Genomic DNA, 27,893 nt, shown 5'->3' on the forward strand with positions numbered 1-27,893 from the left:
TCTCCGATCTTTCTGTAGTCACAACCACCTCTAACTCTCTTCAACCTCCTCTTCCTCTTCTAAGAACTCTAGTGATTACATTGGGACCATGTGGACAACCTCCCTGTCTGAAGGGCCTTCGTCACATCCTCGAAGTTCCTTTTGCCATGTAAGGAAATATGCATTCACGGGTTCCAGGGATTAGGAATGGGGACATCTTTGGGGGCCCATTATTCCACCTACCATAGACAAGGCAAGACATTTGGACTTTATTCTAATTGTAGTAAGCAATCCCTGGAGAGATTTCAAACAAAAAAGTTTGTTTAAAACTGCGTTTCAAAAAAAGAGGTTTGTTTGAGCTGGGTTATATTTTTAAGAGTTTTTTGTATTGTGTGTGAGGTCTGTATGAGGAAAAGGAAAGACAATGAGAGCAAGTAGGAGTCTCTCTACAGTCCCAATGAGAGAGTGGATTTGACAAGAATGGTAGCACTTAAGGTGCTGAAAACTGTCCAGATTCAGGCAAGATTTTGGTATAGGAGAGACAGAAGTTGTTGATGGATTGGGTGCAGAAAATATGAAAGAAGGACCAAGGATGAGACTTAAATTTGGGTTCAGTTCAGTGGTGTACAGTGGTGTCGTTGACAGAGTATGGTGAAGAATCGAGGAAGAGTGGATAGATCTGGGGCAGAAGGGGGACATTAAGATGTGTCAGTTGGAATGGTCGTGTCAAGTTTAGAATAACCATAAGATATCCAAGAGAAGTCATCGAGTAGGCTGTTGGAATTAGGAGTCTGGAGCTTGCAGCAGAAAAGAGAGGTGGAAACATAAATTCAGGGGCCCTCAGCATAACAAGGAAAGCAAAGCCATGAACCTACATGAGATCATCCAGAGGGAAAATGCTGATACAGAAGAGGGCATGAGCACATCTTGGAAGGCACACATAGTGACAGGCCGGATTCATATTTATAGCCTAGCACTAAGTCCTGGCACAGAGTGGCCCCTCAATAAACTGTTGATGGCCACAGGACTGATCCTGGGACTAGCCATTATTAGACATTAAGTTCTATAAACTTATCACTAAGTAGATATTAAAAACAAAGGCGATGAATATACAAAACTCAGCACTTTCTAATTACTTTATTACATTTCATTATTATCTATGCCCTTGAGGTTGGTTATGTCCCCTGTAGCTTACCATGGACTTCTCGTGCTGCTGTATTGCCAGCCTATGGTTGGTCCTGGTCAGAGTAGTTATGCCATGAAAAGGAGCAAATGCTACAAATTAGAGCTTGATTTATGATTCTGTCAATTGTTAGATCAAAAAAGTCATGGAGAAAATGTTAATCACGTAGATTGGATTTAAAAGTGTGCCACGTCTATCTATATAGTTGTTATGCTGGGAATTACACAGAAAAATGAGGAAATCTTTTTCCGGTATGTGAAAAGTATTATCTGATTTAGTGAGGACACTTCCTCTCATATCATTGGTGAAGGAGTGGGGCTCTAACAATGGTCTTTGTTTCAATTTCACCTACCCCAACATTCCTGTCAGAATTATACCTGTGAATTCACTGCAACCGTAGGTTAGAAAGAGGTAAAAGAATCTGGCAAAAATCAGTAAATAAAAGCAATAAAATAAAAATCAACAAATAAAAACACTCAGAATCAATTGGCTATATGGAATTCACAGGAGTAATGTATATTTTATCATTATGTTTGAACAGGTGCTGGGCCTCACATCCTTTATATAGTAAAGTGTATAATAAACTACACATACATACGCACACATTTTTTCAAGAGGACCCACTCAACATTTACCAGTACACTATGGCTTATATCTGAACCTGATAGGCATAGGATATGATGCAGGATTAAAATTATTATATGACTATCTATTATAGGAACTCATTAAATACCCATAGCAAATTCATGATCAATATTTTAAAATGTGGATAAGTGATGTCATTTGGATTCCCGTAAAACTAAAATGGATCTCTCAAATATCATAAAACCCAGCGAAGTTGATGGCTATAGTTTTTCTTTATTTGCTTGAATTTATGCTTGATAATTGATTATTTTTTTCTTCGTACAAAGATGCTAAGCATCATAGACACCTTAGGAGAAGAACAAACTAAAAATCTGTCTTGACTTTCTTAAAAGAATTATCTGCTGATCAGCTAGTATTTGGACAAGATTAAAAAGCTAGGCTTTCACTGTGCAATATGACCACCACTAGCCATTTGTGTGTCTTTAAACTTAAACTAGTTAAACTTAAATAAAATGAGAAATTTAGTGCCTTAATTAAACTAACCACATTTTAAGTGCTCAGTATTCATACATGGCTGGTGGTTACCATATTAGATGGCACCGATGATAGAACTTTTCCATCATCACAGAAAGTTCTGTTGGATAGCCCCAACAGAAAATGCCGTCTACATAGAAAATGATTGACAATTATTGACTGAGTGATCAAAATTCACCCTATTCTTCCAAAGTGAAAAGTTAAAGAAATCAAGAAGGAATTTTTCAGGAGAAAAGAAACCATCAAAAATTGCATACTTGGGTATATTTAGGTATGTGGTAGTATTCAAGGAGGGCACTAACATTTCTTGGGTATCTCCTACGTGTCAGACAAACAATTAGTCGCCCTCACAACAGATGTATAATTTCCTCACTAAACGGATGAGGAGGACCCTGAGGTTCGCAGAAGTTCAATACCCCGCCCTTCTCAATTCAGTCTGGCAAATAGTCGGTGGCAAAGCTTCACCTTGCGGTCAGGGTTTCAGATGTTCCTTCTGCACTATGAACCCTCTCTTCTCTAAATGAAATCATTGATGGTGAACGGAAAAGTTCCACTTGTCTCTGGATATTGGGGAAGCCACTGAGGAGAGGCAAGAAATGCCAGATGGGGGTCATCCGCTCTGTAGTCACGGCGCCTGCCTGGAATCCTGGCTCCGCCACTTCCTAGCTGTGTGGCACAGACAGATTACTTCCTCTTGTGCCTCCCTTCCCTCCTTTCATGAAGGGCATTATCATAGTACCTATCTTAAAGCATTTGGGGGCAAGAAAGGAGTGAATATTTGTAAAACACTAAAACAGAGCAGAGGGTGGCACAGAGTAACTGCAGCCAAAGTGCTTGCTGAGCGACTAGACGGCATAGGGAGGAATTAAGTCAATATTATCTCCCACGGCCAGATACCAAAATTTGAGACTTAATTCATCCACATCATTCACTGAAAACCTGAATAAGGCTTCAACTTATAACAAAACATGGGCAGACAGCATTTCCTCCCACGTGCACAAATGTGGAACTGTAACTTCTCAGAAGGGCTGTCTGAAGAGTATGATTTAAAATCAGATAGTTGTGGCTGGTATTGCCTATTTCCAATTACCACATGAAACAAGACCGTATCTTGTTAATGGAAAATGACATTGACTGGTCTGCCCTCTCTATTTTATTATTATTCATCTATTAGTAAAGGATAATTGAAAGCAAAAGGTATACCTCTCAAACTTATAATATATTACTTAACCTCTCAATTATTTTCCAACTATATTCCATGATACCCACAACTTTGGCCAGACACCTCATATCAGGAAAACAATAGTTTCCACGGGTGGCAAGGCTCACCCACTATGCCTCAGGTGCCCCCCATGCATTGCCCCCAACCTGTACAACACCCAGTCAGAAGGAGACGCTACTATCTCTATGTTATATTTGCAAAAATCGACTCATTAATAACTTGCCAAAGGTCACATGGCTTTTGAGGGGAAAATAGTATTTGAACCCAGGTCTTCTTAATTTAAAGCTGGGCCCACAGCACTCTGCCACTACAAGCAGGACCATGTAATATGAGAGAGGCGACAGAAATGTAAGATGTGTCTATTTCATGACTTTCAGTACATCTAAAGGAGAATTTCAAAAATATAATAAAAAACACAGGTTCCAGAAAAATTACTAGCACAGCTATCCAAAAATCACAACAGACTCAGAATTTCATCTGCAGGGTCACCCCTGGCAAGGCAGGACGCCTGAGTAGGTGTGAATCAGACCAAGGCCCGCTGATGGCTTGCTATCACCAGAGCTATGTTCCGGAAGTGCAGTCTGATTGTGCAACCCCATGATCGGGAAAATCAATGCTGCCTGTCTGGAGACATGGTTAGAAAAATGGAACCTCTGTTTTTGCAAGTATTAAGTGCCAAGAGTACATGCAAAGTTGATTTGCAGATGAGGATCGAAGTGGTCCTGCCCATATTTCTAGTCCATCCAGGGCACAACTGACCAACCCAAAGAGAATCCCAACCCCCACCAGCAGGCTCTCCTCACAACCTGGTGTCTGCCTCCCTGCTCTTGCTCCGTCTCTCTTTTGTCTCTCCTGACCTCTCACTCCTTTCTCCTCTGTGCCTACCAGCTTGGCATTCTGATGGATTGGCTTTGCTGGCTCTCAACCCTCCTACTTTGTTCCGCAGTCCGAGGCTTGACTCCTACATCCTGGCACAGGGCTTGTTTCTTTCTGCACTCCTGGTAACCAAGCTCTTTGGCACTGCCCCAGGACCCCCTCCTGTGATCCACTCAGCTCAGCAGACCTGTAAATACAGCTTGTCATGCTGAACTCTGTAGCCCCTCCCCTCTTCCGACCTCGGAGAGCCATGCCCCCGATGTCCCCTCAACGGTGCATGGTCTCTGGAGCACCTGTGGAATTCAGCTGGCCCAGCTCCAGCCCCTGCACTCTCTCTGCCCTGCTGATGCCCACTGTGAAAGGAAGTCCAATTCTGAGACTGAGAAACGCCGGCGTCCCACGGCCATTAGGGAGCACACCGGCAGAGTTCGCCTACCACCTTCCCGGCACAGAACACGTCCACCCTGGCACAGTGAGCAACAGCGATGCCAGAGGTCTACCCCACTAGAGACCCTGCCAGGCTCCTGGGTTTTCTGCTGCAACAGGAGCACTTTCTGACCCTCTGTGTGCTCTACTTCCGAGTCTTCACATGCCCAGTGAGGCCAAGAAAGAACTTCACCGCGCCCCAAACGGAGGGAGGGTGCTCAGGCCCACAAGAGCCACATTAATACAGGGAAGTCCTAGTGGGGGGAAGGGACACAGGTGCCAACACTAGATCCCCACCTGCAACCGGCATGAGGACTCCTCCAGGTCTCTGTGGCTGGGTTAGGACTTGTCAGCAAGCCTTTCCCTGGAACAAGCCTTCAGGCCTTAGATGATTTGGCGACGCACCTGCAGAAGTCACTCAAGAAACAGCTGAGCACCTGCTCTGTGCTTCACGCTGTGCTGGGCACTGGAGACACAGCAGCCCCAACCTGGGGCCTGTCCCCAGGGGGCTCACAGACTCATGGGGAATACAGTCACTGAAACATCTTATGAGTCTTTCCAACAATATAAATGTTAAGAACGAGAAGTAGAAGGTACAAAGGAGCTTACACAAGGAGACAAACCTGCTCTAGGAACTCAGAGGAAGCTTCCTGGAGAAAGTGATACTTCTGATGGCATGGGAAGGACTGGCAGGTGAAAGAGAGCCGAATGATTGGAGAAGTTGGGGGGGAAGCATTCCAGTCAGCTGGAAGAAGGGCATGAGGGAAGAGCCTGAAAGAGTGGAGCACGCTGAAGAAAGACAAAACTGAAAGGAGGCTGGTACTCTGGGTTACCGAAAGAGAGAAAGAGAAACAAGAGGTGAGACTGAAGAGGCAGGAGGGGGCTGTCTCTCAGGCTGCTGAGAAGTTTTTGTTTTTATTTAGCCTCCTGAGAATGGGAACCAAAGGGTTTTGTCAAGAGCATGAGACGGACAGCAATATGGCTCTGGTCCTAACCCAAGAGCGAACATAGGTGTGGTGGAGGGAGAAGGCGGGTGTACACGGCGGGTGTGGAGTGTGAGATGCCTGCTGTCTACTCCTGGCTCTCATCCCAGGGGGGGAACTTAGAAAGGACACTTTCCCCTAGCCCCTGCCTGCAGGGTTCCCGCTTAGACTGTGCCCATAAGAGGCCCTCGTGCAAGATGTGGAAAGTGGAAAAGACCCACCATATTCCTGCGGTGGCCGCTGTGTGCCAATGTGAGGTTTACAGAAGCTTCCGGACAAGCTCCTGCAAGTCAGCCTCTCCAGCGAGGCAGGCAGCTGAGCTCCATGGCACCAAGCTTCCCCTGAAACTTCTGTCAACGTTTCTTGGAGGTCAACAGCAGGTTTTTGTGCACTCTTGATTATCCCAGCTTTTTTATCCAAAGGTTATGCCGGCTTCTAATCTCCCCTGTTAAGTCCCTCGTACCTTAGCTATGTAAGGCAGTTTCTGTTTCCCTTTCTAAACCCCAACTGGTAGGCAGTTAAGTTCTCACAGTATTTGGGTGTGAGATGGGGGGAGGGGGGCCTTGGTCTAGAGTGTAGGAACTGAGGATGGGGGATAAAGGATGGATTCAATGTATATTTAGGAAGTGGAATGTATAGGACATGGTTATTAACTAAATGGGGGGAGTGAGGGAGATGAAGGGATCAAAAATGTCCACGAAGCTTTTGTTTCTAAGGTCAGGCAGTCCTGCTAAGTTTGCCATCTGTTCCGTACAGCTGAAAGGGATGTGGACATCGGGCTGCCCCAAGCAGCCAGCCCAGCCTGGCCCCTTTCCAGATTGAAGAGCCAAGGCCAAGAAGTGAACTAAGGAAGTGGACAGCATGATGGTGAAGAGGACGTGCCCTTTTATTCTGGAAGTTATGAGCCGCTGTAATGAGTTATCACCATCTTTAAACTGCTCTAGCCTACTCTGGAGCAGACGAAACCAGTTAAGCCAAGTTGTGTCCAAATTTCAATCTGGGGCAATGAGCAAGCAACTGGGGTCAGGGGTGAGGGCTGAGGGGCTGGGATGGAGCAGGAGATTCCTACCAGAGCCTCCAGAGGCTGTGGAGTGCCAAGAAGGGAAACCAAATGTTAATCCACACTCAAAGTTTAGATTCATTTACCAAAGAGAGCAAGTTCAAAAGCTAAGCCACACAGAGAGAAGGTCACAGGATGGGTCATGCACGCTGACAGAATCACAGACAACAGCTCAAGGCCATGACGTGAAGGTGTACATCCTTGCAGATGGTGGTGCTGAAGAGCATTCCCACCAATACCAGGGAGGCACACCAAATCGGGGGAGGGTCAGGATGCAGGCACAGCTTATGGGGGCCGGGCAGACAGCATTTTCCCTGCCTGTCTCTCCATCCATGAAGTGTTTTGATTATAGAAAGAGGCTTGCCCATGGGCTGAGGTCACTGACTATACTTTCTGGAATGATTTCTAAAGTGCATTACGAGAGAAGCATAGCTACACGTGTATCTCACGCACCACCACGGAGGTTTCTGAGTACTGCCTCTGGGACATGCAATGGCTTGAGAGTAACTACTCAGCTTTCCTAGGGATCTCACCTCTTTAACAAATTATGATCTATTAGATCGTAAGGTCACTGAAGACAAGATTCAATACGGAATCCCTAACGCCCATCCCAGTGCAGTCTCTAACAGCACCATAAACATTCCAGCGGACGAACCACAATCCTCATCCATGTGTCCGTCTGTACAGAGATCCACCCAAAATTCCAAGTCAGATGTCATGACGCCAATGCACAGGCTCAAGAATGCCTCATCCCACCATCTTCCTCATCTCTCAACCACCCTAACCGGCCTCCGGCAATGGCTCCCATGACCTGGAGGGGCTTCACCAAGGAAGGTAGAGGCTGGGGTGAGGGGATCCCCTCAAGGGTTGAGAGGAGAAGATGGCCATTAGAATCTTGAACTCTGAGGACAAGGCCCAGCAGCACACCTCAGGCCTCAGGTTCTCTGTTGCCTAACTTCACTATTGACTACACGGCAATGACAAGTTACCTAAAGTCTCTGAACTTGAGTTTTTCTATCTACAAAGTGGAGTTGATGGAGCCTAGATCCAGGAGTTGAGAGAACTAAATAAGGTTTGCAGGACAACTGCCTAAATACCAGTGCACACTAACGTGCCCCAGAGACGCCTTCTCTTACAGGGTTCACTTCTCCATCCAGCCTCAGAGACTGGCCCCCACCTCCCATCCCGCGGCTCTCCCCTCCCTCTCCTCTCCTCCCTCATCGATTTAAGAACCCAAGTCACTCACAATCTTCTGACCTAAAGTCGTTGTGGCCTCTGCCGGTGTTGCTGGAAGTGGATGATGAGGATGAGGGGCAAAGTCTTAGCTACAGGCAGGTGAACCCTACCAGAGAGAGCTTTCTGCAGGAGGTTGCTTCCTTTAACCCAGATGCCAGGGGCGGAAGGCAGAGCGATGCAGACGGAACAACCAGGGAACTGATGCTGCTACATAAAAAGGAAGACAATCATTTCCCAGAAAACATGCAGCTGCAGTTTGCATTCTGCAGGAAAAGCAAACCCTGGTAAATCCCCTCCTTACACAGATTTCTGTAATTATTCGCACTTAAGAATACAGATGTTAAAAAGCATGTGCTTAAGGGGCTAGTTAAGTTTGGGCAACTGCAGATGGAAAGACTGAACATTTTCTGAAATTGGTATTAAATACCCTCAAACAATAAAGGGACAACGCCAACACGTATGGCATAGAAGAGAAAAAAGGCCCACTGGCGAAAAAAAGAAGAGGACCTGAACAAGCCATTTCCTTTAGTCGGACCACCACAGAGATGGCTCACGCTGACCCAATACCCATTCTCTGCTCCCTGTGTACTAAAAGAACCCCTACATTATTGGAGACCCTCATCTAGAAAACTGTACTTCTAGCACTCCTGTAATAGGACAGAACGTCCACGTAAGCAGAAGTTATTGGGTAGAAATTACAAGGAATGCTCAAACGCAGATCTTAACTGATACATCGAGTCTAGATTTCCATCCGTTTCCTTGTCAAGGATGATTATAAGTTAATATCAGAACCATATTCCCTTTTTGGATAATTAGATACGAATTTAAGTTGCTTTAAGTTAACTGTCGAATACATATTACTGACAGTTCTAAGCGTAGATTAAATCCTCCCTAGCAAGTCTTTTTGTTGCCCTTATAAAGTACCAGACTCTGAGCAGACCAGACGGCTCTCTGCGCTGGGCAGACACCATCTGAAATCAGTATTCAAGGAACATCCCTGTAACAGGCAGGTGAGATAAATGGGCATCTAGTACATCTTATTCATTCCCAGTTGGGTTTCACAATGCATAAGCATGTATCTCTTTGAAAACTTTCTGCAGATTTTCATCAGCTGTAACAAGGGTGAAGGGAAAGGTGTCCAAAGACTCCATTTTCGTGCCGCTTCTCTAGATTCCACCATCCGGCTAGTCCAGGAGAATCCAGAGAAATGCAGGGATCGCTTTTCGGAAATCCTTATGGGCTTGTCACGTGCTCCTCATTCTACCTTTCTGGGTTCAATTAGAATCTTAAGCACGTGGGCCCCCAGAGAGACCAGACAAATACTTGAGGAAAGGAGAGCCAGGGAGATCCCCCTTGCAGTTGTCTCTCCTGGTTGGCTTTTGCATGTGATCCCTTTAGGAATTTAGGGATTTAGGAATTTAGGAATTTATTTTAAATTCAGGACAACCTGCACAAGTGTTTGTGATTAATCACATAATTACAAAACACAAGGTTTCAGCACTGATAAAATTCATTTCTTCTACTTCCTATTACCTGCTCCTTGGTGCTATGTAAAGACGAGTAAGTGTATAAACTTCTGGAGCAGTGTTAACATAAATATAAAATGTGATTCATGAGTATGTTTATAACCACAGACACAATAATTGGTAGTCTCCAGAAAGACTTAAGTTCTTTTACAAATTAAACAGAGACACTTGTGCTGTTCCTGCTAATTTGCTGAGTATGGAACTGCAAAACCCAACCTTCTATTCTGGGATTTTAAATCTGGTAGCTTCACAAAATAGCATTATCAATATTTAAAAGCTATATTTGGCTCCTGGTGAGTAGCACTGGGGTTTCCCTCCCTTCTAAGATCCTTTTGTGAGGTGCCCTTCTTTCTGTGTTGTGCCTGACCACACTAACTTTTCTCCACTGAGAGCAGTGTGAGTGCCCAGAGAAAGAGTTCCAGGGGAAGCTTTTACTTACCCCTAATCTATCATCTCACTCGGCCCCACCCCCTACCTTCATTTTAGCATTAATCAAAAACTTTTTACTTCAGATTTTTATGAACTCTGCTTCGTGGGATGCATTTCTCTTTTTGATGTAAAACGATATAGAGCGACTGTAAGTTTTCTGTCCACCACCCAAAACAGAGGTGATTAAGAAAGACATCTGCCCCACTAATGGGGTATTTTCACAGCAGTAGGGGCAGATCTGGGGTCTTTAAGGCTATTAAAGATGTCCGCTAAGTTTGAATCAGACTGGGAATCCCAAAACACCCCAGTCACCTCCCTGGAGACTGGTAGGGCTTGCAGAACCCTAGAGGCAGAAAACTTCTCTTCTCTACAGAAACTTTAATCCTCTCAGGAGAGTTCAGTTTCTGCTGGAAATCCAAGACTTTGCGAGCAAACATGATAAGACCTTCCAAAGTCACAAGGTGAATATAATGAGCATAGAGCTCAGAATACTTACGTGGGGTGGGGGGAGGGGGGGGACTGGGATAAGTGTTCCCTTTCATTAGCGTTTCTATAGGTAGTGATTTCCCTACTTAAGCAAAGAAAAGCAATGGAAGCAGCTCCCCCCTCACCTATTAAAAGGAGAAAGATGGGTATCTTTAATTGAAAGCAAGCCATCACAAAATTCTCTAATTATAGGCTCAAAGGGGTTTCAAGCTCATGTTGTATCTCCTTGGCTTTCAGCAGGACAGCATTAAATCTTCCTCAAAAAATACGACTCAACCTATTTTTAAACATACCCAAAGAGGGCATTCTAGTCTTCTGTTCCTTTGTTAGGTGATTTTTTTTCCCTTTCTAACCTCACCACAGGTGAACTTTTGCTATTACTAACCTGCAGTCTTCGCATTAGAGTTCGGCTTGGTTTGATCGGTGGGAATGTTGAAGAGCTGGCCAACGTTAGCCTTTTCTACACTGTACTTCCATGTGTCCATCTGTATGAAATTATAACAATTAATTAGAAGATTTGGGTTTAAATCAATAAATTTGGAGCTAGATGCCAATGGAATCAATTATTCATTGACAAAAGACTGCTATCCTTCTTTCTCTCATATCTTTATTTCTTTGCCATCTATTCCGGTGCTAACATCTCTCCTTTCCAACCTCTCTTCCAACAATGCCCCCCCTCCACACACACACACACACACAAACACACTACAACAAATGACCACACTCACTGACACTGGTAAATTGCTTAAAACACAGCTACTTAACATTCAGACCTTGGCCCTATAACCCCCACCAAGGGGTAATAATCATTAAAAGCAGAGACTCTGGAGCCCACTGTCTGTGCTTAAATCCTGCTCTGGGAGCATAGGCACATTTTTTCCTATCTCCCTACTTATCTACTACATCATCTGTAAAATGGAGGCAATAATGGGATCTACTTTATAGGGTTGTGGAAAAGATTAATGAGTTATACACAAAAAGCCCCTAGAGTGGTTTTCAGGTTCTCTAATTGTAAATGCCATTATTAGTTATTAGCTATTATTACCTATTAGCTATTATTATACCCTTAGATATTAGCTATTGTCATACCTTTCAGCAAAAGGACATTAGAAAGCATTAAACTATGCCTTATAGGAAGTGGAGAAGCAAGAAGAGTTATCCAGGTGAACAATGAAAGAAAAAAGACAAAAAGAAAAGAGATAAAAGAAAAAAACGGTAGAGTAAGAACAAAAGCAGACCTTCCATGGGGAAAAGGTAGGAAGAGGAAAACATAAGGGAAAAGAAGAAAAGGAGAAATGAGTAAAAAGGTGGGCATGGAAAGGAAAGACAGAAGAAAAGGAGGACTGAGAACCACAAAGGAAACAAAAAAACTCGAAATGATTCCATCCTCAGTTTGGGCTGGGCATCTGAAAAAGAAAGGAGTGGAAGAGAAAACAAAAATATTGGGCATGGTGAGAAAGCTTGGGACAGGATGATGAGATCCAAGTAGTAACACAAAAAGGATTAATTTGCAGCAATAGGCCTCTCTGTCTCCCAATGACGGTAAGTGTACATCCAATAACACACCCATGATTCACTAGTCTTCTTTGCCTTTTCCTCCTCTTCTGAACTGTTCTAGAGTCCGCGCCAGAATCAGGCCCCACGGCTGGCCCTAGTCTGTCTGCCTTGTGTCTTGTCTGCTCTACCGACAAGGCCAAGATGAAGTGATCCAGACCTTATTTTCACTAAATATTCTATCTAGCCCTTTCTTACTTCGAAATTCACAAACCTGTAAAGGGAGGTTTCACCTTAAAGGTATCCTCCTCCCCTCCCCCCTTTTTGGGTCAATTTGGAACAAGCGGACAGTACTGCAGGCATATGCCGCTAGGAGGGCATCAAATTGCCCTCCCCACTAAAGAGAATTAACCACCCAATGACTCGGAAACAAGAGAGAGGTTGAATCGAGGTTAAAATAAAACCAGTATTTAAAAATCACTTCTTCTAAGTATTATCCTTATTAAACTGCCTGTTTGGTGCAAACTCCGTCCCCATATTTGAGGAAGTCGAGAGACCTTCAAGGACCCTCTCCCAAGACGAAGTGGACGGACCGCGAGCGTCTCCTCTTGCCCGGGTGAGCTTGGGCCGCCGCCGCCGCCGCGGCGGGAGTCACGAAGCCAGACGCGGCGCGTCTCCGCCCAGGACTCGGGAGACTGCAGCAGCGCGCGCCGCCACCGCGGCCGGGCGGCTCCTGGAGGCTAGGAGGAGACGCGACTCCCGCAGACACGTGACCTCCTCCCAGCCGCCGCTTCCCGCGACCCAGATCCGTCCCCGGAACCCGTGCTTTGCGGGGAGGGCCTGTGGGGGAGAGGGGCGGTACGGGGGGGGGTATGCGTAGTGACCGTCCCAGCCCCCGCTGCGCCCCTGTGCGCGTTCATTCTCCCCTTGGTTCTTGCGCCGCTGGCAATCATGAAGGTTTCGGGGATAACCCAGGAGAATGTGAACCTTACTCTTGCTGCAGGATGGAAAGAACTGCGATTTTTATATCTATCTACTTATATAAGAGGAATCAACATATATTCTCTCCTTTCCGCCCCCAGCAGAGCCGAGTAGCGGCAGCAGCGGGGCGGGAGCCCGGGGAGTCCCGCAGGACGAGCTTTCCCCCCGGCCTCCAAGGCCCCTAATCGCCCGCTGCGCCGGGCGGCGTGGGCAGTGCGCATCTCCGGGCACCTCTTGTAACTCTCGCTAGCAGTGAGTCATGCTCCCGGGATGGCTCTGGGGAGAGGTAACCCGGCTCGTGCTGGCTTGTGCTTCCCCGCGCCGGGCGCCGCGGCCACAGGGCGAGCGAGCGCGCGCGCGCACGGGTTCCCCGCGCAGTGATGTGGCAGCAGCGGCAGGTCGGATCACGTTGCTGGCCCTGTGCTGGTACCCGTTGGAGACAGGATTAAGGAGGGAGGCTTTGGAGGTGCCAGCGGTAGTAAACGTGGGCTCTGCACACTCCGGCGTCGCTTATCACTCGGCGGGAGGGGTACGTGGTGGGGGTGGGAGACCACGCAGCACCACCCGAGGCGATGAGGGGCGACGGAGTTTAGCCGGCGAATGATAATGCTGCATTGCTTTTCCGCGGTAGCCCCTCTTGTGCCCCCCCCACCTCCCTCCTCCCTCCCGCCGCGTTCCTCTGGGAGCACCAGAGGCCCCAAACGTCGTCATCTGCTTCTGTGATTAGTGGCACCGCAATTCCGGCTGCTGCGGGAAGTTTGGGTGGCCCAGGGACACCGTGTCGCCGAAAGACACTTGGATTGCGACGTTCTAACTCAGTGACTACATTTTCATTTATTTTAAATCTTTCAGGGAACGGATTTCAAGTTGCCCCATTAGGGGGCAACCTCCAACCAGGGCCAAGGGGTCCCCCCAGGCCACTGAGCGGTGAGCAAACAAGTCTCCAAATTGTCTTTTGGGACTGAAGTTTACCCACCGTGAATTTTCTTTCTTTTATCTGGTCCAAACCACCAGTGCAGTCGGTGGCGAAGCAAAAAGCCACGTTCACGTTCCTGCACCGTAATGACGGACGAACTGAGGGAGTAGCATTTCCGAGCGGAGGAAGCCCTGGCTGCCCCGCACCCCCCGGCGCCTCCACCCCCTCCCCCAGCTGACTGCAACGCCTTTGGCAAGATGAATAGCTTGGCCGAAGTTGTTTTTCCTTTCCGGTGGCCCTGATCAGGTGTCCCCGCCCCCTCCTGCCTCTCGCCTTCCCTCGTAGCCTGCTCCCGACACCCACTCCTGGCCCGGCCCCTCCTCCCCCGCCCCCCTCCGGGCTGGACCGCGGATGGTACGTTCCGCACGTGAGCTGGGTGCTGGTCTGGCCGGCGACGCGCGTGCCCTGTGGCCAAACACTGCCCGGAGTGAGAGCAAACTACCAGCGCAGTGGGGACGGCGCGAGTGTGCGTGCGTGTGTGTGCGTGTGTGCCAGAGAGCGAGCGCGGTGGGAGGGGGGGGGAACCAACTGCTTCACACTTTCAACACTGCACTGAAGAAGGGAGAGAGAGAGACTGGAGACGCACAGATCCCCCCAAGATCTCCCAAAGCTATCGTCCCACAGATTATAGAACAGAACCCCAAAAATCGAAACAGAGGAAGCGGACAGCGGTTGAACATGGACGAAGGAATTCCTCATTTGCAAGAGAGACAGTTACTGGAACATAGAGATTTTATAGGGTAAGGTGCACGCACCCCCTTGCGTATATCTGTCTAGGCTTCAGTTTGATTTTTTTTTCTTCTCCAGAAAGTGGTATGGATCGGGCAAGGACAGTGCCCCTCCCCGAATGGGTGCCTGATGCTGATTTCTGTTTTGCAGACTGGACTATTCCTCTTTGTATATGTGTAAGCCCAAAAGAAGCATGAAGCGAGACGATAGCAAGGTAAGTGTAAGTTTCCGATGTTCCCCATAACCTGCCTGGATAGTTAATTAGGGCCATTGATTTCACAGCGAAGCTCTGCCCGCAAATATATTCCAGCCCTTGAGGTTCCCCAACTGTGAATTTTAAGTGGTTTGCTGGATACTCTCAGGGGGAGATTAAACATCACACCTGAATTCAAATTGCATTTCAGAACAGTCCAGAGCAAAGGGTTTCTTGGGCATAGTTGATCACATAATATGGGGGGGGGTTGGGGGGGGCTTATTGTCTTATCCAATAAATGTGTAGCTTATTGTTGTCTTTCTTCCATGATTGTCGTATATTAAGGATACCTACAAATTACCGCACAGATTAATAGAAAAGAAAAGAAGAGATCGAATTAATGAATGCATTGCTCAGCTGAAAGATTTACTGCCTGAACATCTGAAGTTGACAGTAAGATGCACATTTTCATTCTTTGCTGCTCTCCAAGGGTGTGTTAATAGCTTGGTACTACTCCCAGAGATATAAGAATAAATGTAAATATCATAAGCCTTACTACTTGCGCTGTAGTGTAGAGTTTCCCACAAACTCAAGAGTAGGTGCTCACTACTGAAGGCAAGAAGTCATGTATAACCCGTCTTCTGGAAAGCTCAAGAAGTATAGGAATAGTACTTCTTTCCGAGTCTTTGCTTAAGTTGCTGTGCTGAGCGGAGAACCAATCAAGCCAAATAATGTGTTTTTAGTAACAAAGTGCCCCCTTCTCTTTTGCACCATTGCAGACTCTGGGGCATCTGGAGAAAGCGGTAGTCTTGGAATTAACTTTAAAACACTTAAAAGCTTTAACAGCCTTAACCGAACAGCAGCATCAGAAGATAATTGCTTTACAGAATGGTAAGTCAGTTCAGGGAGGCCAGCTCCCCCTGATGAACCCGGGCAGCCCACAGAGGGGCAGTGTTTAGGACTCTGCCCCCCCCCCACCTCCTTCCTCGGGCCCACGGGCTCACTCTCATTTGTTAAATTGCTTATACTTTCCCTTCGTTGGAAAGTGCCCATTTCCCGAAGCATCCTGGAGGCTTTCAGCAGAACTCAGAGGAATCAGATTTTTATTTAAAGTGGCGGTTGCGCTCTCCACTTTGGCTTTTCAGTTGGGAGTAGAGCGCCCCCCTGCCTCCCCCCCCCCCCCCCCCCCAGCCCCCCCCCCCCGCCCCTCGGCAACCGGTGGATTATATCACCCGAATCCAGAGGAAAAACCGAGATCACTTTAGTCAATGTAGGGCCCACGTGATAAGCAGATGTTTTAACGTCGGTCGGTATTTTTCTTGTTGCCTCCATTCCTCTGCCCCACCCCCACCCCCTTCCTCGTCCTAGGGGAGCGATCTCTGAAATCGCCCATTCAGTCCGACTTGGATGCGTTCCACTCGGGATTTCAAACATGCGCCAAAGAAGTCTTGCAATACCTCTCCCGGTTTGAGAGCTGGACGCCTAGGGAGCAGCGGTGTGTCCAGCTGATCAACCACTTGCACGCCGTGGCCACCCAGTTCTTGCCCACCCCCCAGCTGTTGACTCAACAGGTTCCCCTGAGCAAAGGCTCCGGCGCGCCCTCGGTCGCCGCCCCCGCAGGGTCCGCGGCCGCCCCCTGCCTGGAGCGTGGGGGGCAGAAGCTTGAGCCCCTCGCCCACTGCGTGCCGGTCATCCAGCGGACTCAGCCCAGCGCCGAGCTCGCCGCCGAGAACGACACGGACACCGACAGCGGCTACGGCGGCGAGGCCGAGGCGAGGCCGGACCGCGAGAAGGGCAAGGGCTCCGGGGCGGGCCGCGTCACCATCAAGCAGGAGCCCCCCGGAGAGGACTCGCCGGCGCCCAAGAGGATGAAGCTGGATTCTCGCGGCGGCGGCGGCGGCGGCGGCGGCCTGGGGGGCGGCGCGGCGGCAGCGGCGGCCGCTCTCCTGGGGCCCGACCCGGCCGCCGCCGCAGCACTGCTGAGACCCGACGCCGCCCTGCTCAGCTCTCTGGTGGCGTTCGGCGGAGGCGGGGGCGCGCCCTTCGCGCAGCCCGCCGCCGCCGCGGCCGCCGCGGCCCCCTTCTGCCTGCCCTTCTACTTCCTCTCGCCTTCCGCGGCGGCCGCCTACGTGCAGCCCTTCCTGGACAAGAGTGGCCTGGAGAAGTACCTGTACCCGGCGGCGGCCGCCGCCCCGTTCCCACTGCTGTACCCCGGCATCCCCGCGCCCGCGGCCGCCGCCGCCGCAGCCGCCGCCGCCGCCGCCGCCTTCCCCTGCCTGTCCTCGGTGTTGTCGCCCCCTCCGGAGAAGGCCGGCGCCGCCGCCGCGACCCTCTTACCGCACGAGGTGGCGCCCCCTGGGGCGCTGCACCCCCCGCACCCGCACGGCCGCACCCACCTGTCCTTCGCCGGCGCCCGCGAGCCCGGGAACCCGGAGAGCTCCGCTCAGGAAGATCCCTCGCAGCCAGGAAAGGAAACCCACTGAATCCTCGCCCCCTTTCTTAGACAGGACGAGGGTTGTCGCGGAATAATAATATTAATAAGTAAAACACCCTTAACGTTTGTAAGGGAGGAAGTGTAATAGATGCACGACAGGCTTTTAAAACAACAACACAGGTGTTTTGTGTACATTCGGAGTTCCTGTTTTGCTCATCCCTCACCACCCCACCGTCCGCACACTAACGGCCCTTTCTTCCCTCACCAGCTATAAAAGAACGTCTGCAATATTGATACTTTCTTTAAAGAATTCGCCCAAATCAGTTTTGCCTTTCTTTAGGCCATGTTCCATTATCTTTTTAAAATGCAGAACCTATTTCCAGAGGGAGAAGGGTCTGCTCCGTGGGGGGAGCTGACTGAACCAGGGTAGGGGAACTGTGGCCCAGGAGTTGACCTCCAAAAGCCAGTGGGTAGTTCTTATCTGCCCGCACGCATAACTCTCCCACCTGCTTCAGGAGGCGTTCCACAGGCAGAATGAGGATCTTTTAGAATTGAATTTACTCTTCAGTATTTTATAATGTTCAGCTTTTTAAAAGGCATATATTTTTCAAAGAGGAAGAAGTGAGGATCCAGTCACTTACGTTGCAACCTCTTCTGAAGTGGTTTGAATGGTATCCCTTAGTAACTTGCTCTTGTTTAAAGAGACTCAGAGTTGGGCCGTAGTCAGAACTGAGTCAGGGAAGGAGATGGATGAGGAAGGCCAGAATCATTCCTGGTACATTTACTAGCACTTTATGGAGAAAGTAACCGTGAATTAATTGATGTGTCTTAATTTCATTATTTCATATATATACATATACATATATGTATATATATAGTGCATCTATTCCCACCTTGTCATTATTTAATTCACCATGTTTTAAGTTGTTATAATCTTGCTGTAAAGAAAAAAAAAAAAAGGAATGTGCACTGAACTTAAATCCAAAATGATTTCTCCTATTTTCTGTTAAATAACAAAAGTGGAGGAAAGCATTAAACTGGTCAGTTTTGATTGGAAATGCTGTAAAGATGTGGAATGAAGCCTTGGGAGGCCTTCCTATCTCCAAGTCTATGTATTTTCTGGAGACCAAACCAGATACCAGATAATCACAAAGAAAGCTTTTTTAATAAGGCTTAAACCAAGACCTTGTCTAGATATTTTTAGTTTGTTGCCAAGGTAGCACTGTGAGAAATCTCACTTGAATGTTATGTAAGGGGTGAGACACAACAGTCTGACTATAAGTGAAGAAAATATCTGGGTCTTTTAGTCAGTTTGGTGCATTTGCTGCTGCTGTTGCTACTGTTTGCCTCAAACGCTGTGTTTAAACAACGTTAAACTCTTAGCCTACAAGGTGGCTCTTATGTACATAGTTGTTAATACATCCAATTAATGATGTCTGACATGCTATTTTTGTAGGGAGAAACTATGTGCTAATGATATTTTGAGTTAAAATATCTTTTGGGGAGGATTTGCTGAAAAGTTGCACTTTTGTTACAATGCTTATGCTTGGTACAAGCTTATGCTGTCTTAAATTATTAAAAAAAAATAAATACCGTCTGCAAGAAACCAGCTGGTTTAGAAAATTTTAGTATGTGAAGATAAACTAGAAATTATCTTTATATTCTAGTATTTTCAGCACTCCGTAAATTCTATTACCTAAATATTGCCACACTATTTTGTGATTTTAAAATTCTTACTAAGGAATAAAAACTTTAACATACGATACGGGATTGTCTAATAATTAAAAAGGCATAATGCTCCATTAGTTTTAAGGTATCTATAAATTTAGGGATGAAAGTTATTAACGTTCTCAGATATACAACTTTGTCATTGGCTTGATAGCCCATGTTTCCAGTTTCTTACAAGCCTTCAGGCTCTGGCTGTGTCTGCCTACTTGCTTCCAATGTATCTCAATGAAAAGTGCAAAAGAAAAACCTACCAATCCCTTGCGTGGTCTGTTTATGTTAGACCCAATTTGCTCATGATTTTGATTGATTAATTTTTGACTTCTCACCTTAATTCCAGATAGACTTTTGGATGCTCTGGCGTTTCTCCTTCACTGGGTCCAGAATAAATACACTGCCACTTTGGGGTGCTTAACTTTCTTCTTATATTTTTAGCTCCTTAACCTTTATAAAAGAATTCTCTTGAGGGACTTAATCATGGAATTCAAGGAAAAGAAATAAATTAGTTGTAGGCTTTTCTCAGATTCATGGCCAAATTCGTGATTTGATATGGGAAGGATTGTCAATTTTTCATTTAAATAACCTTCACAAACCCCTTGATTTTTGAAAGGTGTTGAAATAATAGTCAAAATTTATAAGATGTAGAAAAAGTGCTCCCTCTGCTGACTTACGGCAACCAAACTACCAAGTCCTAGAATGTGGAGCCAAAGGAACCTCAGAGATGAATTTGTCAAGCCCCCTGCATTTTACAATATGAAGTCCAGAGCTATTCTATACCCTCCTAGGATCAGACAAATAGCTACCTGTAGCTAGCAAAAGAGGCCAAGATGTACCGCATCCCCAAGTTGGTAAACTACCTACCACCACAGCATCTTCAACGCATAAACTGAATTTGATTGGACAGCATTCATGAAACGTCATAAATAAACCACAAGAACAAAGGAAGTAAAAATTACCATTAGAAAACTATGTAGGATTTTGGAGCATTGTAATCTACTGAACTTAAAAAAATATTGTCTAACTCAGAATAATTGGAAAAAGTCATATTTTAAGTATTTTGAGCTACATCTTAATGTCCTACTGTAATAATATTAGTTTCATAACCAAAAAAGATTCAAATTTAATTGGAGAACAATAGATGTTTTAGCAATTGTATAATTTTGGTATGATAAAGTAAAAGTTAGGGTTGGACCAGATTTTATAGGCCAGTTATTTAGTCCAAATGCCCATGTACTTACATGGTAATAAGATAAAGTTAGATTTTCAGAACTGAAAAATAATACTGTCTACATGGCATCTGAAATGTGTTATTTTGGTAATTGATTATTTTATGAATTAAAACACTGGAGTAATGACTCCAGGAATGATTCACAAGGATGGTCCTATACCTGCAGTGGTGAACTTTAAGAAAAAATGTGTTGTAATATATGTGATTTTTCAACCTAAGACAAATACCAATCGTGGGTTAGTGCTGCTTGTATACATATAGTATACCTATAGTATTATGCCATTTGATTTTAAAGCATACATATATTTCTCAGCAAACATTATTCTGAATTGATAAGTGGCTTTTTCCCCATAAAGAGCGAAGGCACTAGAAACTACATTTTAATAACTATTTCAAGTTTGACTGGGGTTTTAGTTCCTATCATTGTGAAAAGTTTTTTTTTTTTTTTCATTTAGTTCTCTGTTATTGGCCATGCAGGCCCTAAGTTTTGTTCAAAAGTAGGTAAAGGAAGCCTCAGCCTATTTCTGAATGTGTCACAGGTCAGTTCTGAACCTCTCCATGGAAGGTGATTGCCAATCTGAGATCCTTAGAAGACAAGGTTGGGCAAACATACTAAGGCCTTTAGACGAAAATGTACAGAGCCTTCATGAACCAATGAAGGCCATTATAATGCTAAAAGCTGGCTGTACTATGGTGATAATTGTCTTTTACTTCAGATGGCAATCTGGTGTTTTCCATTAAACAAAAATTCGTAACCTACTGGACCCTCACATCAATACCCATTGTTCTGTGTTGCTTTACATCAGCTCAAAATGGGTATACTGTGTAGGCTTAAATACAGTGTTAAGTTATTGTTTTCATAGAATTTTTTTTATATATATATATTTTTAAAGATTTTTTATTTTATTTATTTGACAGAGAGACATCACAAGTAGGCAGAGAGGCAGGCAGAGAGAGAGAGAGGAGGAAGCAGGCTCCCTGCTCAGCAGAGAGCCCGATGCGGGACTCGATCCCAGGACCCTGAGATCATGACCTGAGCCGATTTTCATAGAATTTAATAGAAGATTTACACAGAAAATTATCACATATTTCCTGTGAGATTTATACTAAAAAACACGTTCAGCATGTACTTTAAAAATAGGCTACTAGAAGGGAGTTGGACATTTGTCTTATAATTGGGCTGCTCACACTAGTTCAATGATTCCGTACTGGAAACTCCAAACAAATGTCAAACTGTACCTTTTTAAAAGTTGATATTTTAAAATTCTGAATCCAGTGATGTCCAAGTTATCTGGCCTCAGGGAACGATATGTGACCCCATGAAACTGATTCAGAAAACTGAAGCTTCTATATTCAAGTGCCATATTGTTTATCTTTTCTTTTATTTCCTTACTTTTTTTTTTAGCGGAAAGCTTACTCCAATATGTTACATGTGTCCTCTAAAGTGTCTAAATATGTCTTAGAAAGAAGTACCCTTTCCGTAGTCATCCATTCTCAATAAATCAGGGTCACCATGATAAACATCACTTTTGCACAATGCATGTCATCTGGGAGTACTGGGATCTGTGCTAAATTCTTTTTGAGTTCTTATATCTGCTTTTTATAGGTTTTTCAGTCTCTTTACTCATGATCAGGCTGCCAACTGTCACTTCTTGATGCGTCAGAGTGCCTGCCTCCAACTTATCTAATTTGCTATCTCAGACTTACTGTGGCCTGGGAAACCAGTTAACCAAAACCACACCCATTTGAAATGTGTCTAAAATTAGAATAAATAGGCTCTACCAGAAGTATTTGAGGGGCACTTTTCTAAATTGTGTGAGCATGTACAATCAGTAACATGTTTCTCCCACAATCTTTTTTACCCCTTCGTTTCTTTTGTTTTGCACATTCTCAGTAATATTCCCTATCAGAACACTTATGCAAAAGCCCTCAGATATTTTATATATTTTTGATAATCAGTACATAAAAAAGCAGCTTGCTAATGGCATTCTTCCACAACTAACCACAAAATACGGACATTTACACAACTGAAACAAATTATTTTATTTTGTCAAAACTTCTTTCTCTCTGATTGATAGGAATAGAGGACCAAGGGGTATTAGTGAAAACTGATTCAGCACTTTGATTCACGGATGACCCTGGCCCTGCTTTATTTCCTCCACCTCTGAGTTTGGGGAATTTGGGGTGGCAGGTCCAGCAAAAGCATTCTGCAGAACTGGGATGGAGGTTTTGAGGCCCACATGCTGACTCTGAATTTAGATACACCCGTCAGAGAGCTTCTGGTCAGAGGTTTCAGACTCCCTACTGATGGCAACACACTCCTTTTCTCCCTGCGCCTCTAAAATCAATAAACAGTGAGTATGGGGATACAGGCATTTGTTTTGCTCCTACTATATGTGAGGTGCTGTGATAGTGCTGGAGAACCAAAGATTAATAATCTCGGGAGATCTCAAAGTCTAGTAGGAGAGACAGACCCATACAATACAACCTACTGAGTGCTATAGAAAGGTGAACACAATACTAGGGGTGAGGGGGGACTACCTTCATCTGCATGGGTCAGAGGCCTGGAGTTGTAGCTGGATTTCACAGAACGAACAGGTGAACGAGTCCATGGGGCCATCACCAAGGAGAAGGTTCTGATATACTTGGGTCCTGTGCTGAGCATCAGGAGTTTAATTGGCTCTATTTGACTATTTGACTAAGTTCCTAGCACTGATTTCCTAATTCCCCAGTCTCTTTAGAATTGACTGCTGTACTGACTCTCACCATCATTTCCTCCTGAGAACCTGAACCATGAGCTGGGTCTGAGGGGGCCATGGTGTTTCCTACTGCAAAGGACAGCATTTATAGCATGATAATTTCTAATGCAGAAGGTGGGGAGAAGGGGCTAGTACCTCACAAGCAGCTTGGTCTCACCTCAACCATCTGTCTGTCTTACAGAAGAAATTAAGGGTGATTTCTTTCCCTTCAAGTAAAGGTATGATGACCCTGTTCTTCATTCAATACCTGAAGGGAAAATGAGAGAGATAAAGAGAGCGTGCACACATGCACAATTCTAGAGGGAAACAAAGAATCCTAACTTTAAAACCTCCAGGAGGAAGCTGAAGCAAGCAGATAGTCCAAGGTCACATAACTCAGTAAGCAGCAGAATCAGAATCAAATCAGGACCCAGATTTTTTTGGTTCTGAGTCCACTGCTCTTTGTGTTATTACCCTATAGCAATAGCAAGGAGGAGGGGGCAGTCTGAGCTTTGCTCATGACATGAGTTGAGCTGGTCCATGTGAGATCCTAAGAGGCAGAGTATGTGTTGGTGGAGAAAGGAAAGATGGCTAGCTAATTAATGCCTTTCTAAAACATGGCATAGAGCAAGCAATAATTGGAGATACAGAAGATCTTGGAGACACAATATTCAAGGTCCCCTACAAAGAACCCTACAATTCCGCTGTGTACTCCATTTGGAGACACCCAGAAATGTGCCCTCTTTTGTTTGCAAGTCTCCCCAAGATCTGGTGAGCTCTACTCCTCTGCCTCTACCCCTCCTACCTGTGTGCCTCTGGTTGAGCTCTAAATTTAGATTCTCCATGAAAGAAGAGATCAAAGCAAACTATGAATCTGGACAGAAGGAACATTTAGAAATTGAGGAAGTAGGAAAGAGGGTGATTTGCTAAAGTTTTTATATCGGATATTTTTAGGGTGTTGTAAACTTTTGCTACAGGTTCAATTTGAAGCCGTTTACATACTGGTATACACATTTGTACACCTAGAATATAAAATGTTTCACAACTTAAGTATTGAGTATCCACCAAATAGCCCTGTAATAAACTTTGCTTCCATTATGCAGCTCTGCAGGTTCGGATCATGTGTAGAAAATTAGTTTTCCCAGGGGAACTTGAACCTGGCTCCAATTCCTGTAGACCTCAGTGACTTAAGAATGGTCAGAAAAAATTCTGTAATACATTTTAAAGACGTGGTCTCTTCTCGGATACCTTAAGCAGGGCTGGGTTTTCGAGGATATATTATGTTGAACAAGGCTCATCCGCATAGCTATACTGTAGCTAGCTGGGGGATCCTTATGTGACCGAACAGGCGAAGAAACGTGATGGTATGCCCGCACTCCTGCAGAGCTCCGCAGACCCAAGTAGGCGCGATGGAGCATCTTATTTCTGAGCTCTGGGTTTGAAACGTACTCATTTAAAAACTGGTAGACCAACTCTAGCGCCTTGAATCGCCACGCGAGCGCTGCTGGGTGGAGAATTAAAGCGGGGTGTGTGGGGGGTGGATAATGTCCTCAGCCTTGAGATCTTCAAGGAGTTCTAGGATTGGAAAGAGAGAAGCATTCTTAGGTTGCCTAGCGATAAATCTGCGGATGATATCATTCTCCCCGAGGCCGGCCTCCCCCTCCGGACCCCTCCCGTCCGGCTTTCCTCCCCGTCCCCCCTCCCACGCCGGGGTTCAAAGTACAGCCGCGCGGGGTGAAGGAGCCGGAGCCGGACGCGCGCTGTCACGTGCGCCCGCACATGCCCCGGCGCACGCTGCGCGGCACGTGAGAGGGGGCAGGGCGGGGGCGAGGAGGTGCCCGCTTGCGGCCTTCCGCGCGTGCGCACTAGCCCCCACGCCCGCGGGCGAGGGGGCCTCCAGACTCCGGTGGGCGGAGGGGCGGACTGGCGGCCGGCGGGCTGGGGTTGGGGTGGGGGGAACGGAGGGGCGGAATGGAGGGCCGAGGGCGGGGCCGCCGGGTGGGGTTGAGGACGCGCTCTCCCAACAGCTGCGACACCGTCTTCCCTCCTGAGTTTTAGCAGGCCGGGCCTAGGTAGTCATTCCTCCCAAATTAAAGCTGGCTCGGACTCCGGGCTCCTCGAACCATTCTGACACAGCAGTTTCCGAGCTGCCCTCCTGGGCGCGGGTTAGAGGAAGGTCGACAGCCGCCCGGGGAGGGCCTCGGGGCGGGGACTTCAAGCCCGGGCTGGCTGCGGCTGGGGAAGTGACGGGCCAGGCGCGGGGGCGGGGGTTGTGGGGAAGGAAGGTGGCTGACACACCCGGCCGCGCCGGGACTAGGGCCAGACCGCGTCCTGCCCTGGTCCCTGGGCCACGTCTCGCTGGAGAAACCCCGGGCGGTCGGTGGACTGGGAAGAGTGCTAGACCAAGGGTCTGGGCAAACCAGGCTAGTGGAGGCATTGCGTCTTTCATTGGTCTCCGCTTTGCAAATTAAATTCCCACTCATTAAGCACTAGGGGACTTAGTTAATCGTGATAGAATACTCTGGGACTTTCCGTGCAGGATATACGGAAAAAGAAGTGATTTTGTGGCACCAGTGGATTCTGCATGGTGCAGTAAGGTGAACAAGTTAATGTAGTCAGGGGCTGAAGGAGGGCTTTTTTTTATGTTATATTCGAAAAGATTACTCACAAATCCCTTAGAAAAAATGATCAAATCCCACTTTAACTTTTCGAAGTGTTTACGTGGATTTTGTAAAACTTCTAGAAACACGCATGTTCATAAATGACCTAAAATGAGTAGTGTGGAGGAGTTTGGTCTTCATGATGCCCTTTAGATAACCCAGAATACCCAGAAGTGTAACAAAAGTAGGGAAACACCACTGCCTCCTGCAAATACGGTTTTGGTCTTGTGATGGAAAGTGATCTCCGGCGTTGCGAGTAATATTTGGACAGGTCAGGTGCCAGTATTTGCAGAGACATCATAGAGTGGTTGTGTACTGTCCAGTGTAAAGGGCACAGCAAGTACCACCCTGGAGACAGGCTGCTAGAAGCTAACAGACGTTCACAAAGCACAAGACGAATTCATTGTTTGTTGTTTGCCTTTTAATGATAGGTGTGCATAATGTCTGAGACAGCCTAGTTATTAATAATATCCTGAAAGTTGAAAAAGCAAAGATAGACTTCAAAGATGCGCTCAACAAATTTCTACTGAGCTCTTACTATGTGCCAGACATCGGGGATCCGGCAGCGATCCATACTGATAAATTCATCCCCCATTATGGTGCTCACAACTTGTGATAAAACCTCCCAAGTTCCCAGGCACTTGCCAAGCAATTACTATTATGACAACTAGTGATCAGTATATCTCTGCACTGGATTATTTTCACTTGGCACTTAATGAAAAATGCCAGGTGAAAGGAATAAATCTCTAGTCCCATCAATGCACACACCCTCTCTCCTCTTCCCTTTTCTCCTTCCCTCACCCCCTGCATCCACACTTGTCTGGTCTTCCAAGAGAGCAAGCTTCATCGTTACCCAGAATACTTGCGCTTCCTCCTCCATCTGCCTGCAACACTCAGCCCTAGATTCTTGGAGGCTGATTCCAAATCCCCCAGTCCCCACCTTTTTAGAGGTGTCTGCTTAAATGCTGCTTTTTCAGAAACGCCCTCCCTGAGCAGCCCAAAGGCCATATATAAAATACCAGTTCCCCCAGCATTCTTTATTTTTACTCTATTTTTTTTCACAGCATATATCACTGCTCACACAGTGTGTGTATACTGGTGTACATGTATACACACACATACACATAATTTGCTTACTGCTTGTCTGACTCATTAGGATGAACAGGGACTTTGTTCTGTTTGTCCAGTGCCAAGAATGGCACCTGGCTGTAAATAAGTAAATATTTATTTGTCTTTTATAAAAAAATGTATCAATTCTCAATCAATATTTGCTGGATGAATGGATGAACATCTCTGGCAACACTTTAGCTTGGTCATCTCACCAAAGACCACAGCACAGGCCCTCTCAAAGTGTCCTTTTCCATATTACGAATCCATTTCCTCAACACTTACTCAGCAGCTGCTCTATTCCAGGCACTGCGTGACGAGGAGACGTCAGCAAGTGGTGAGGAGTCAGAGGCAGTTAGCATCCCATACTAGCAAATGGGAAAAGACTTAGAGTGGTTTGATTGAATTTTATTGTCACAATAAAATTATAAGACATGGTATCAAAGCTTTAATTGAGTTCCCCTAATAAGAGAGTTAACATCAATTTCCTCTTATTCTGAATGATTGCCACTTATTACGTTAAAAACATTGTTTACTTAAATATCTTCTTTGAAATTAAAAAATACTCAGATTATTTCTCCATCCCCTGAGTTAAAGAGAACAAGCCACACTAGCTCTGTAGAAGGAGCAAGTTTCAAAACAGGTATGTCAGCTTTCAGCTGGCCCCTAACCCTGTGTAGGACTGAGTGAGACCCTCTGAGTTCCTCCCGGGATGGAACACCCAACAAGTGTGCCCAGGGCTTGCAACTCGCAAATGCTCCAGCTCTTCACGGGCTCTGTCAGGTGTGGTAACCTTGTCCCCTGGTGAATGAGCTTCTTCCAGGCAAGAGCCAGCTTCATCTATTTACCAGTGTGTGCTCAGCACCCAGCGCTATACCTGGCACACAGTAAGCACTCAATAAATGGCTGTCGAAATCCAAACTGTCCTCTCCATTCCCACAGCCGTTGTCCTAGTTTCAAGCTTTATCACCTCTCACCTGCATTATTGCAAGAATTGGCTCAGTGGCCTTGGCCCAGTCTTCCTTTCCCCAAACACCAGCCACACAGCCAGCACAATCATATATGAAAAGCATCTCCAGGGACTTCCTATGACAGGAAACAGA

General features: G+C 46.2%; 2 protein-coding genes across 2 annotated transcripts in view; one reads left to right on the forward strand and one right to left on the reverse strand.

Annotated features, from left to right (window-relative positions):
• The window catches only part of SSPN (sarcospan), a 110,504-nt gene extending 97,741 nt beyond the window's left edge, over positions 1-12,763 (reverse strand). Inside the window, exons 1-2 of the mRNA XM_059402749.1 lie at positions 12,577-12,763; positions 10,911-11,010 (exon numbers count right to left, since the gene is read on the reverse strand). Coding sequence (XP_059258732.1) covers positions 10,911-10,925 — 15 coding nt within the window. The 5' untranslated portion in view covers positions 10,926-11,010; positions 12,577-12,763. The remainder of the gene's footprint in view (positions 1-10,910; positions 11,011-12,576) is intronic.
• A 1,400-nt stretch (positions 12,764-14,163) lies between these two features.
• BHLHE41 (basic helix-loop-helix family member e41) lies at positions 14,164-21,137 on the forward strand. The gene is made up of 5 exons (XM_059402751.1): positions 14,164-14,716; positions 14,856-14,919; positions 15,244-15,351; positions 15,678-15,789; positions 16,267-21,137. The coding sequence occupies exons 1-5, from the start codon at positions 14,328-14,330 to the stop codon at positions 17,379-17,381; spliced, it is 1,788 nt and encodes a 595-aa protein (XP_059258734.1). The 5' UTR covers positions 14,164-14,327; the 3' UTR covers positions 17,382-21,137.
• Positions 21,138-27,893: the final 6,756 nt, after the last annotated feature.

Source organism: Mustela nigripes, chromosome 6, assembly GCF_022355385.1.
Source record: "Mustela nigripes isolate SB6536 chromosome 6, MUSNIG.SB6536, whole genome shotgun sequence".
Lineage (NCBI taxonomy): Eukaryota > Metazoa > Chordata > Mammalia > Carnivora > Mustelidae > Mustela > Mustela nigripes.

Excerpts from the sequence above, each read along its gene's own strand:
- BHLHE41 (XM_059402751.1), top strand. The coding sequence starts at position 14,328 with ATGGTACGTTCCGCACGTGAGCTGGGTGCTGGTCTGGCCGGCGACGCG. Across the intron at positions 14,717-14,855 it reads GAACATAGAGATTTTATAGG|ACTGGACTATTCCTCTTTGT; the intron begins GTAAGGTGCACG and ends TCTGTTTTGCAG. Across the intron at positions 14,920-15,243 it reads TGAAGCGAGACGATAGCAAG|GATACCTACAAATTACCGCA; the intron begins GTAAGTGTAAGT and ends TCGTATATTAAG.